The following is a 13341-nucleotide window of genomic DNA, read 5'->3' as shown; positions in this document are numbered from 1 at the left end:
TGACAGCTGTGGTTTGTAGCTCGTCGTTTTCATTGTGTTCGGGCTATTAGAATTTTGATTGGTAATAGCAAAAATATTTATTTTCGGCCCACGCTAATGGAGAAGAGGCAGGTTACTAAGAGCCAATTTAACATCACATTAATTATTTATTAACGGTCATCTGAAATTGACATTGCGAGAAGTGTGCTCCGGGAATAGTTTTATAAATCTCACGTTTACCCAAGACATCATAAAAAAGCGAGAAAAGCCAAGCCATGCACCTCATATACCCTTGTGGTCAGCTGAAGAAGTTAAGTGCCATCTTGACCAGTTTTGGCTTTTTTTCTTTTAACTAATTTACATCACCAGCACCACATAAATCCAAATTTATAAAAATTTAACAAACTTTAACAAATACACCCAAAAAATTTTGGTATGCAGTTTTGTAGCCCATTAGATTTACATACGTAGGTTAAAGTGGAAACCTCAACCCGCTAGAAAATCGCGTTGATTTTTAATAATTTTTTTGGCTGACGGTTTTGAGCATTTCCTCCCATATAAAGTATGCTCGACAATTAGTTTTGTGTGGAAGAAAATACCTAGCGCCGTTAGCAAAAGAATTATTAAAATTTGCACTTTAGCCCCATAAAATTTAATGGGCTATAAAACTGCATACCTGAAGTTTTTCTAACAAAATTTTATAAAAAGTTTAAAACTTTTGAGTGTAATTGTTAAAATTTGTTGAATTTTTATAATTTTTGTAAGAAATTTGCAACATGGATTTATGTGGTGCTGTTTACGTAATGTGCTAGACTTTTATAAAAAAGATTATAAACATTAAATAAACAAAAGAAAAATAACCAAAACTGATCAAAATGTCACTTAACTTAATCAGCTGACCACAAGTGTACATATCGAGCACTAACCGCTAAAATAACGTAAGCGACATTTTTTTCAAAATTTTCTTTTTGATGCAGAAATATTCCTAGAGCATCTAGATGCATTTCTGTATCAAAAAGAAAGTTTTGAAAAAATGTCGCTTACGTTATTTTGGCGCGATATGTATTTTTTCCGCTGGAAACAATTGGCAATTGGCTCTAGGTTTTCAGAAATATTTGAATACAGTATTAATAAAATAACAAAACTTCTAAGTGGTTTCTGGATAACGTTAACAGTAGCTTACAGCAGCCATTTCAACACTGACCGCGTGCTGCGCATTTTGCTGGCTACGTGTATTTGAAAAGTTTTTTTTTTGCAGTTAATACTCAACTCAATTTTAAATTATTTTACAAGGACAGACTAAAGCAAAGTTTAAAATATTTACAAATGGATAATTTTTGTCCAGAACGACCAGGGTTAAGCAATAGTTTCGTTCCACCAGCAGTACGATTTGCAGGAATTTGCAGGATTTTACAGGAAGCTGTTCCCGTACGACACCTAGCATAAAGTTTATTAATGGTGAAAACAGCTTTACTGTAAATCCTGTAAAATCGGCAAATCTTACTGCTGCTGGAACGCAACTAATAGTTCTGTTCGTCGAGCAAACAATTTGTTCGAATTTGTACGAATTATCATGATTTTGTTCGCGCAGACCAAAACATTTGTTAGCAAGGGGAAATTGGGAACGCAAAGTGAAAGTTATCTTGGAGGGGAAGTTGCGAATTGTTGCTGTACAAAATTTTGCCAGCACAAATTTGTGAGCAGGATTGTGGCACATGGTTGCATTTTTGTCGACAACAATTTGAATAAAGAAATTCGTTAAATTCAAAAATTTATAAACTTTACAATTTACTAATGAAAAACGTAAGTGAATATTAGTTCATTTAATTAATTTAGTTGATTCTAATAATCCGAAAAGTACTCGGCTAAAAAAACAGCATTCGTACCATAGTCGATTTAGGAAACCCGAAAGTCACTACGATTGAACACGAGAATGTACATATGTATATATTAGTTTAATTTTTTTGGTCCAATCTAATTTCCTTTTGTATGCATTAATTTACAAAAAATTACTCAGATGGGTAGCGCTGGCAACGAAATATTCCGAAAAAAACCTTAACTGGGCGCTTGTAGACTTTCTAAAGTTACATATCGACGGCTGAGTGCAAGAACGACCTATCTCGGCAACAAGTTCGAAAACGCGCTATCTCAGAAAACTTTTGAAGAACGGCCTATTTTAGAATTTGGTTGAAGAACGCACTAGTTCAGAATTCGTTTCAAAAACGGCTTATCTCAACTTATTTTCAATACATTTTCAGTTGAGATAGGGCGTTTTTGAACCAAATTCTGAGATAGGGGGTTTTCCAATCAAAATTTTTAAATAGGGCGTTCTTCAAGTAAATTCCGAAGTAGGGCGTTCTAGAAAAGTTTTCTGAGATAGGTACGGTGACCATCCGTCATGTATTATACGGGACAGTCCTCTTTTTTGACCCATTCCTGGTAATTTATTTATTTTATGCGGGAAGCCAAATGTTCTGTATTTCTCTAAATGTCCTGTATTTGTCCCGTATTCGGTGCTTCGACGCCTTAATAGCTCCTTAAAATGGCATGCCTATGAACGAGTTTTAAGTGATGTTGGTATAATATCCTAATTTTCTCCATAAATAGTTATTATTTTCTAATCTGAATGCCTGGGATTCGAATCGAGGAATACATACAGTGACCAAAATAGAAATTAGGGCTCGACATTTTAGTAAGTTTAGGCTATTTTTCCTTAGTTTTTTTAATGTTTATTATTTGTTTTATGAAAGTAAAGCTTTTTTTCCTAACAAAAACCATATAATACAAATTTTAAACTTTGTGCAAAAAACTATAAAAATTAACTCTGCAAGGTTTCACCAAAGTTTCAATCTGTTTAATTAGAATCTTTACAAAAAAATTTCGTTTGCAGTTTTGTAACTCATTAAAATTGAGTATTACAAAAGTGCGAGTGGAAAGTTCTGGTCATTTGCTTCTCTTTAAAAAAAAAAATGGTCGAACATACTTTATATGAAAAATATGCATAACACCGTCAACAAAAAAAAAAGAATTGCCAAAAATTAATAGTAAGCCTTAGCGACTTAAAAGTGAACTTTATTATACTAAAATTTAACGACTTTTTTTAACAAATTTTACGGGGTAAAAATCTCGAGAAAATTATCCTACAAATTTGATATGTTACTATAAGGATACTGTTTCAGGGCTAATACATCTAGGACCATTGAAGAAGGCTTTAAGATCTGTAAGCTGTTGTGGAACAAATTGGAAAAATTATTTTTTGTCCCGTATTCGGCTCTCATAAATATGGTCACCGTAGCGATAGGGCGTTTTCAAACCGGCTGCCGAGATATGTAGGTCGATCTTCCACTCACCCGGCGATATGTACATACATATACTATATAGTATCGATATACATTCATCCATACAAGTGCACGCATCGCAAAAGACTATCATAACTCAAGAAATGAAATTTTTCAGCAACGCATGCAGAATTACTCGGTATTTCATGTAGTTTCCCCGTCTTTTTTCTGCATTTTGAGAGTAATTTAAAAATTTTAAATGCATGTCCGGAAAAATACTGTTTCTGAGTTTTGACAATCTTCTAGTAAATGAGCGATACGTATTTCGTAAACACCTATTTATGGTTCCTTAAGAAGAGTGTTCGCAGATTCCTTTTTATATTTTAAGCGAAGTAAGGTAGGTATGTATCAGGGTTGTTGCGAATATTCGCATTCGCATTCGCAACCGCGGAGCTTCCGCATTAATTTTAACTTTCGCATTTGCAATAATCAATGCGTAGCTTTTACGAATGCGAATATTGTGCAAGTGCACCGATAAAACGTATATAATATATCAAACAAAATGACAAATTGTGGCCAATATTTTTGCTTGTGGTCGTGGAAGAATTCGGGTAACAAAACTGGTCAAATGTCATATTTATCAACTTTGATAAAAATGCCTTTAAACATATCATTTCTTAAGCCATCAATGGGCAGTCATACAAGTTCCCACTTCTACTTGACCTTTGACGTACGTCAAAGAGAACATAGTCCTTTTAACAAATTTTGTTTTCTGTGCTTTCAATACCTGCATTGGTTTCTTTCTTTATTATGATTTTTTGGACCAATCACAAAAGAAGAAAGAGTGCACTGTAATTTTTAACAAAATTTTTGTTAACTGCTTTTGATGTTTAATATATTCGTTTAATATCGAGCCCTAACCGCCAAAATAACGTAAGCGACATTTTTTTCGAAATTTTATTTTTGATGCAGAAATGCATCTAGATGCTCTAGGAATATTTCTGCATCAAAAATAAAATTTTGAAAAAAATGTCGCTTACGTTATTTTGGCGGTTAGGGCTCGATATATTCAAATAAAAATACATTTCATTCCCTAACAAATACCATATTAACCTAAGCTTAAAATTTTGTAGAACACTGAAAATTCATAAAAATTTCATCAAAATTGCAAACCTTTTTTCAAAAGTGTATACCCCATGATACAAATAAAATTATAGTTTAAAAACTAAAACCTCGCTATTATAATTTGCATTCGTACTGTCATCAGGTATGAGAATAGAAATCGCTGCATCTTTTAGGCGCATCCATATTACATAGTTACATCCCGAGCTAATAAAAGGGAGGTAATAGTTGCGTTTTTTTACTCATTACCAGTAAAATCCAGTAAAAGTTTTTACGAATTTTCATGTTTTGGCGTTTTCGTACGCAAAAACTTGCAAAGTAGGGGAAATTGAGAGAGCGAAAAATTACAGTTGAGGTTGCAAGTTTTTACTGGATTTTACTGGATAAATTTTTACTTGTAAGAATTTGCCAGTACGAAAAACAGCTGATCGCATGTTGCTGGATGAAATTTAAACAAATAAGGAGACTGTTTGTGGGTTTTTATTGTTGAAATTCACAAAATAAACCTATTTAAATATAAAATATATTGTTTTATTAGGAATTTGCTGCGAATAAACAACCAATTTATCAGCTGTTCATGAAACTTGCAAATTATTACTGGAAAAGCGTTCACGTACTTTTTTGCAAATTTTTTCTATGAGAGCGAATTCTTAGAAATAAAGTTACTGGAGAGTTGCTGGCAAGTTACTGGATAATTTGTAAAAAAACACAACTAATAATAATAATAAAAAGAAGGTAGTTCCATTTAATGACATTCGTTGTTGTTGCTAACCATTTGACTTTCAATAAAATTATGACATTTCATCAAATTCATGCTACCGGATATCTAGAACAAATATTTCTTTTTAAAGCAGAAGTTTTATCAGTCCCTTCAAAGATGTGGAATATGATGGACTTGCAAATTATGCCGGGTACATAATTTCGAAAATAGGGCTGACGGAACGAGGTTTCAGAACGCATGAAGAAAGTGATCAAAATGAATTGTTTATCGGAGGGCGGTCTGTACAAGCTGACTTCAAGTTTTTTGCTTACCTATGTATATTAGAAATTTTAATTTAAAAATTTGTTGAAGCTAAAGTAATACGCTCACCACAAAGCAAAAAGTAAATTTGGACCAAAATATAATACGGTTTTATTTGGGAAGAACATTCTTCAGAATTTGATTTTTAAATCGCAAGATTGCGTTGAAAATAAGAAAGGTTTTTATAATAAAATAAAAAGAACAATTACAATGAAATCCCCTTTAGTATATAGTTTATATTTTAAATGTGCTCGACCCTATTAAGCTGGCATTTCAGGGTACTATTGTATATATATATAAGGAAAATTTGAAAGTTAGGGGGGGCTCGAGCACCCCCCTGCCCCTACCTGGCTGCGCCCATGATGGTATACCCCATTCAAGTTTCAAGTGGCTAAAAATTATCATTGATTTTTTAGATTTTTTTTTGCTGAAGTTGTTGCGGGTTTCTCCATATAAAAATAAATTGTGTTTATTCGTTATATGGAAGCAAATGCGATCAAAGAAATTCTAAAAAATCAACGGTAATTTTTGGCCACTTGGAACTTGCATGTTTCTACACTGACGCGTCATGACGGTGGCAATTGATATCGATTGTAGCGCTGCCACTGAATTTCAAAATATGTAAATATTTTAAGAAAATTTTAAAGAGCACTTAAAAGGGGAAAATTATAAGTAAAATGGTAAATGGGGTACGAAAGATTTAGGTACTTAGCCGGGTTGGGTGAATAAGCGGGGAGGTACTTAAGAGAGGGATTTTCTTCAGATTGTATTAAAAAATTCCCGGTGCCCAAAAATGTTGGTTACTCAAGCGGGTTAGGTACTTAAGCGGGTTTCACTGTATTTCGCTTGAATTTTAAAACTGATATCGAATTTTTGTCTAGCGACCCCAAGAACTCTGATTTAGTCTAATTTATTTGAATATCTTTATTTGTTCGATAATTTTTAACCAAATGCTTGTACCTTTTAGCGACACGCTTCCCTTTTGACAGTATTGTGAGGTTAGAAAATTGTTTTCACAAAAGACCAGACGGCACTATTCTTGTGACAGAATATACAGCCTCATTGCGTAAGTCATAAATTAGGCTAAATTGTACAACTCGACAGCATTGCCATTGTCTACTATCGTGCTGAAATAAGTAAAAGTAAAAGTTTTTCCGTTTTAATACATTAGTCGAGTGGAAATTTTAGGCAATGAAGTGCAACTTCCGATACGAATCGACTCTCGAAAAACGAGTTCGACACGACTCTCGCAATGAGGGTGATGATTTTGTAAAAAAAAACCGCCAGGTGGCGCTGCAGTCAAGATATTTACAAAATTTATACATGTGGATCGATTTAGTTCGAATTTGACCATGGAAATATTTTTCGAGATATTTTACTTGGGAGGTGGCTCTGGAGATATTTCAAAACTTCTTTTGAAATGAAGTTGATTCGCATGCAGGATTTGTTTGGTCTAGTTCAGACATGTATTTTTATCATAAACCAAAATATTTTACAAATTTATTTTTATTGGCTAAGATGGTTATTTTTGCGAAGTGCAGTCTTTATACATGGTGGAATTATGTCGTTTAAAGACAAAACCGCATATCGTCGTTCTGCAAAACCTAGTAACGGACATTTTTTGCCTAAAATTGGATTTGCTCACCGAAGTTCTTGGCTCAAGCCTTTACCATTCATTTTGAAATATACTTGCCTGAAATGCCATTTTTGTTTTCAAATATTGCAATAGATTCTTCAAGAAGGTATTGATTAAAAATTCTCCGTTTGTCATAAAACGCGAAAAAACTATTTACGGGATACCAAATCTCATTTTTGCCACAACGGTGATTTAGGCAGTTTTGCAACTGCTCGATGGGCGGTTTTGCAAAGGCATCGACGATATGTATAGTAGGGTGCCCATCGAAAATGTCTAAAGACCTTCGTTGACTCATTTACCAGAACCATTGCGCGCTGTACTTTACATCGACTTGGCAGAATCAATAGGTCTGCACGAATATCGACAAATCCAACTATTCGGCATTTAAAGGAATTTCGTTTCTTTAGCCTACATTGAATTTCTGTATGCCAGCGATTCTCACCCATTTTGTCTTGCTGGTGAAAGCGAATGAAGAAGCAACATTTCTTCAAATTTAAAAACTAAAAATTTCACTACTAAAAAATTTTAAATGTTCTTAAAACTTGCAAAGAAATTTGGAAAAGAAACAGCACTATTTTTGGTTTTAGGAGTAGGGTTGGAGTGTCATTGATAAAATTAGAGTGAGAGAAAGCTTTTCTCGTGATAAAAATATGGAAAGGTAGAACCACTGAGAGATACTTTTAAAATTCTTGACGTTTGCAAGTAATTTCCCCTGCAAACCAAAGTTCCCGAAATCTTAACGAAATCTTTAGGAGTATCTGATTTCTGTAACGATTTTTTTCCGAATCTTCAAAGAAAATTATATGAAGTGGTTGACACGAACTCGTAAAGAAATTTCTGTACGAAAAATAAAGAACATTCTGAAAGAAGTCTGCAAGAAATTCTTCACATAGCAGCATTATTTTCATTTCTTTACCGATTTTCTTCCGAAATTTCGTAAAAGAATGGAAGTGTGCGTAATTTATTTCATTTTGGAAAATTCGGAAAAAAAATCGGATGGGATCTTTCCGAATTCTTTAAAAAATTTTTTCGATTCAGAATACTCTGAAAAAATGGTTTGCAGGGTTGATTTTAAAATTTTAAACACAAACTCACACATACATTCTAATTTCCAATTTATCATCCCAACAAGCATTTCAGTAAATGTTTTTAAAAATAAGTATAATAAGCGTTTTTAATATTAAGCTCATTTAAAGTTATTGAATCACGGCGTTTTCCTACAAAATATAAATTTTCAAATACAAACGGTGGTCCACAAAATATTAGGGCTGCGATATTTTGATCCATTTTGGCTATTTGTCTTTTGTTTATTGTTTTACTATACAAGTCAGGCTGTGTATACAACAAACACTGAATAAATTCATATTTCAAACTTTGTATAAAAATTATGCAAATTTTCACCACAATCTCAAACTTTTTAATCAGGGTCTTTAGAAAAAATTTCGGTAGGCAGTTTTGTAGCCCATTTAATTCTAGTCTAATGAAGTGCAAGTTTCAAGCTGCTATAAAATCCCGTTGATTTTTCGGCATTTTTTTTTTTTTGCTGGCAGTGTCCCCCATATACATAAAAGCAAATTGTTGAACATACTTCGTATGGAAAAAACGTGAAACACCTTCAACCCAAAAAATTCTCAAAAATCAACGAAATTTTTTACCAATTTGAACCTTGTACTTCTTTATACTAGAATTAAATGAGCTACAAAACTACATACCGACCTTTTTTCTGGAAATTCTACTTAAAATGTTTGAAAATTTGCAGAATTTTTATTTTTTTTTGTACAAACTTTGAAATGTAAATATATATGGTGTTTGGTGTATAACCATCCAGACTTTTTTTTGAGCTCATAGTTCTCTATAAACTCGAAAATGCGAATAATGTACATATTTGGAGCTCTTCTTCTGAAAAAATAAAGGATGTTTCGCTACCGTCAAAAATCATAATCAGGGCTATCACGGAATCCATCGCAGAAAATCTACGAATTCGAATGCCGGCCGAATACGAAAAAATTGCTATAACTGAATCCGAGTGAACTCGATATCGTTTGTAAGCTTCGAATGCTGATTCGAAATTAGGTAGTGCAAAAGAAACAACAGACATTTATGTACGCCATTTTGCTCACGCTATCCCATAAGTCGCCATTGCTGAGCGGGCAAAGCACTAGACTGCTAGTTGAGGGATCCGAGTCGTCGGGCAGCGGAGCTTTTTTTTCTTTTTTTATATAATTTTTGTTTATTTTTTAAATAAATTTTATTTTTCAGTTTTAGTTTTATTCTTTTAAAGAGATTTTTTATACCTTTCATGAGCATGAAATGGTATTATAACTTTGGTCCGATGTTTGTAAGTACCAGAACAAAAAGAGATAGACCCATTAAAATGTATACTTATATGATCAGAACGTCGAGCTGAGTTGATTTAACCATGTCCGTCTGTCCGTCTGTCCGTCTGTCTGTCTGTTTGTATGCAATCTAGTCTCTCAGTTTTCGAGATATCCGTATCAAATTTGGTATGTGGGTGTATTTTTATAATGTATTAATCATTTGTCGGAACCGGAAGAATCGGACCACTATAACATATAGCTCCCATACAACTGATTGTTCAGATATGAGATTTTTCGTTATAACTTCTCCATTTATGCAGCTACGAACATGAAATTTTGCAGTACTTGCACCCATTATCAACAGAATACTTACAGTGAAAATTACAAAGATCGGGTCACTATAACCTATAGCCCCCATACAACTGATTGTTCAGATATAAAATTTTTCGTTATAACTCCTCCATTTATATCGCTAGGAAAATTAAATTCCGCACTGTTTTCAATAATTATCAACAGAAAACTTACAGTGAAAATTAAAAAGATCGGGTAACTATAACCTATAGCTCCCATACAACTGATTGTTCAGATATGAGATTTTTCGTTATAATTCATCCATTTATGTAGCTAGGACCATGAAATTTCGCGCCGTTTTCACTCATTATCAACAGAAGACTTACAGTGAAAATAACAAAGATCGGGTCACTATAACCTGCAGACCCCATACAACTGATTGTTCAGATATGAGGTCTTTTATCATAACTCCTCCATTTATGCAGCTAGGAACATGAAATTTCGCACCACTTTCACTCATTATTTACAGAATACTTACAGTGAATATAACAAGGATCGGATGACTACAACATATATCTTCCATACATCTGATTGTTCCGATATGGGATTTTACGGTAAAACTCCTTTATTTGAACAGCTAAAACCGATAAATTTCGTAAGATATTTTATAATTAATAATACAAAGTCTACTGAGAAAATCATCAAAATCTATGCTGTATAAGCTTTATCTCCTATAGCACTGATTGTTCAGATACCAGTTTTTGCCATATATCTCCTTTATGTAGGAAACTAAACCCAATAAATTGTGTTACCGGTTTACATACCGATCACATAGCAGTGAAAATCACTTAGATTGGTGCCATATAAAGTATATCTTCCATACCTCTGATTGTTTAGATGCGATTTTTTATATAAGTATGTAACTCCTCTATCGATGTATGCAGATGTATTCAAAAGCAGTGATCTGTCAAAGTAAAATTTGCAGATGTTCATGAAAGGTATGAAGCCTTCGGCATAGCCGAAGACAGCGCTGCTCTTACTTGTTTTTTATTAATTTTAGTGATATTAAAGAAATAAGGATTCTTTCCTAATAAATTGTTGTTAAACTATTTCCTCGCTTCATAAAAAATATTCATTCATTAAATAGATTCTAGCAGTTGAATTTACGTATGTATGGGGTTGGTATTTAACGTCTACGTTTGCCCAAATATATAGAATTATAACAAATTTGGAGTATAATAAATATTAATTGTTAACAATAATGCGGCTTCTTCCCCATTATTTAGAGGATTCAGTGATTTTAAATTTTGTTCCGACAGCACAAACTCGTCATAGAGTATCTGTACGAATCTTCATTACGAACGGATTCGATGAACGCTCTCTAAGAATTTCGAATTTACGTTCGTAGCCATTCGCATTCTGTGATAGCACATCCGCAGATTTCACGAAAATCGAAGCTACGATGGATTCTGTGATAGCCTTGAATAAATTTAGCAGCGTAAATGCATATAGCAAAATTTAATTTAAAAAAATGAAAACCCTTGCTTAGGGGTGTATGACTAGAAAATAATGTAAAACTGAATGATTTTTTCTTCGGATATGTATAGTTATGAAGGGCATATGTGGTAGATCTGTTTTTAATGTTCTGTTTGCAACAACTTTTTATTTTCACTTTTTCTCCGATAGTAAAACTTTTGGGTTGTTCACACTTGCCTGGTTATCAGGTTATGTCCTTATGTTGTTATACTTTTTATTCAGTTTACAGCAGTAAAATACACCACAAAATAAAATTTTTAACCAGATAACAAAGCAAGTGTGAACAACCTCTTTATTTTGGATAATTTGAGCTATCTAAAAACATATCTAATTGTTAATTTATAACTTTTTCTAAAAGGACGTTACAAAGCCAGAAGGTTCATACCAATACACAGTCCTATTATGTGAATAAAAAGGTACCTATGTATATGCAACCTAATTTTGTCCTTAAGTCGGCATGAGCGATTATCACTATAGACCACAGAAATTTTCGTCATAATACTAGACAATTAATTGAAAGTGAAGCGAATGTATTTTTATTATTGAATATGTTTACAATCTAATATATTTATTTTATATATTTATAAAATTATTACGAATGAATCGCAACAACGCAACTTTTTGCTTTAGCCCTTAAAAGTTGAAATCACGTGAATGTTGCAAAGATTAGCTTTAAGCGCTTGTTTATCATTTCTTAGCCAATTCTGCCGACAGCCAGTCAAGACCTTCATAAAGTCCGTTGCCTTGTGTGGCGCATGCTGCTTGAATGTACCACTGTCAATAAAAATGTTATTAAAGGAAAAAATTTAACACTAATATATTTATTTACTTACGTGACGATTCCGCAGTTGATTAAGTCTTAGTTTGTCGGTTAATTCCGCTGCACTCATTGCGTTTGGTAAGTCTTGCTTATTAGCAAATACAAGCAGTACTGCATCACGTAATTCATCTTCTTGTAGCTTGAATTATAATAACATTATTTGGGTATTTTTTCTCAATTTCGAAATTATACACGGTTGATATACCAACCATATTTTGTAATTCTTTTTCAGCTTCATTTATACGATCTCGGTCGTTTGAGTCTACAACAAAAATCAGACCCTGCGTATTTTGAAAATAGTGGCGCCATAGCGGCCTGATTTTATCCTGGCCACCAACATCCCAAACGGTGAAGCAAATATTTTTATACTCAACAGTCTCTACGTTAAAACCAATAGTTGGAATGGTCGTGACAATCTCTCCGAGCTTTAGTTTATAAAGAATGGTCGTTTTACCAGCCGCATCTAAGCCCACTGGAGGTAAATAAATATGTAAGTGAAAAAGTGTAAGCTTTTAAATTCCGCTAAGCCTAGCATTTCAATGGAAATGTAATCTTTTACAATATAACGAGTTAAATACGCTCTTTATAAAATAACGAAAGGAAATATAACTAAGAAATAAATAAATATACATACATATGTAAAATTCTGACATACCCATCAATATACGCATTTGCTTCTTTCCAAAAAGACGTGTCAGCAAACTCGAAATCGTCAAACCCATTGTAGCAACTTCTCTTTTTTAAATCTTCTTAAACGAAGAATGGAATTGCAATATAAGAAACTCTGACGTTGAAAATTTAATACTTTGCGGCGCTTTCTAACCAATTTCACTAGAAATTAAACATTTATTTTTTATCTTCGCAATGTTGGTGACGTTCTCTCACAAGAAAAATTTCAATATGGCAGCTGTAGAATGACAACTGTGTAAAGAATAGAACGATAATAACTGTCACTTACCAGTAGTATTGCCAACTGAAAAATTTGAGAAAGGAACATTCACAATAGTTTGTTTATGCTTTGAATTAGAAATGGCAAGGCGAATTTATACAAGCTGGAATTTATACTGGCGAATTTAAATTTTCGCCACGCACTTATTGTGGATTATAAAAGGTATAAACAAAGAACGTAAGAACGTCTATGTTTTTTGGTATAAATATGTTTATCAAATTAAGAAAATTAAATTCTCTATTGAATAGCATCAAAATTCATGAAAAAGTTTTCGAGGAATATTGATTTAAAAAAATGCTTAAATTGAATTTTGACCTTTAATAATTTTTATAGTTGTTACAAAAAAAAATAGATATATATATATCGCTACGCTCACATCAATGATCTCTAT

General features: G+C 33.0%; 1 protein-coding gene across 1 annotated transcript; it reads right to left on the bottom strand.

The window, feature by feature from the left end:
• Positions 1–11694: 11694 nt before the first annotated feature.
• Positions 11695–12959, bottom strand: LOC118739707 (ADP-ribosylation factor 2). The gene is made up of 4 exons (XM_036471210.1): positions 12657–12959; positions 12211–12473; positions 12015–12140; positions 11695–11955 (listed from the first exon to the last, which is right to left on the bottom strand). The coding sequence occupies exons 1-4, from the start codon at positions 12721–12723 to the stop codon at positions 11869–11871; spliced, it is 543 nt and encodes a 180-aa protein (XP_036327103.1). The 5' UTR covers positions 12724–12959; the 3' UTR covers positions 11695–11868.
• Between the last annotated feature and the right edge of the window lie 382 nt (positions 12960–13341).

Source organism: Rhagoletis pomonella, unplaced genomic scaffold (assembly GCF_013731165.1).
Source record: "Rhagoletis pomonella isolate Grant_MI unplaced genomic scaffold, Rhpom_1.0 Rhpom_scaffold_00005, whole genome shotgun sequence".
Classification (NCBI taxonomy): Eukaryota; Metazoa; Arthropoda; class Insecta; order Diptera; family Tephritidae; genus Rhagoletis; species Rhagoletis pomonella.
This window is presented reverse-complemented; position numbering and strand designations above follow the sequence as displayed.

Excerpts from the sequence above, each read along its gene's own strand:
- LOC118739707 (XM_036471210.1), bottom strand. The coding sequence starts at position 12,723 with ATGGGTTTGACGATTTCGAGTTTGCTGACACGTCTTTTTGGAAAGAAG. Across the intron at positions 12,474-12,656 it reads GCAAATGCGTATATTGATGG|TGGGCTTAGATGCGGCTGGT; the intron begins GTATGTCAGAAT and ends ATTTACCTCCAG. Across the intron at positions 11,956-12,014 it reads ATCAACTGCGGAATCGTCAC|TGGTACATTCAAGCAGCATG; the intron begins GTAAGTAAATAA and ends TTTTATTGACAG.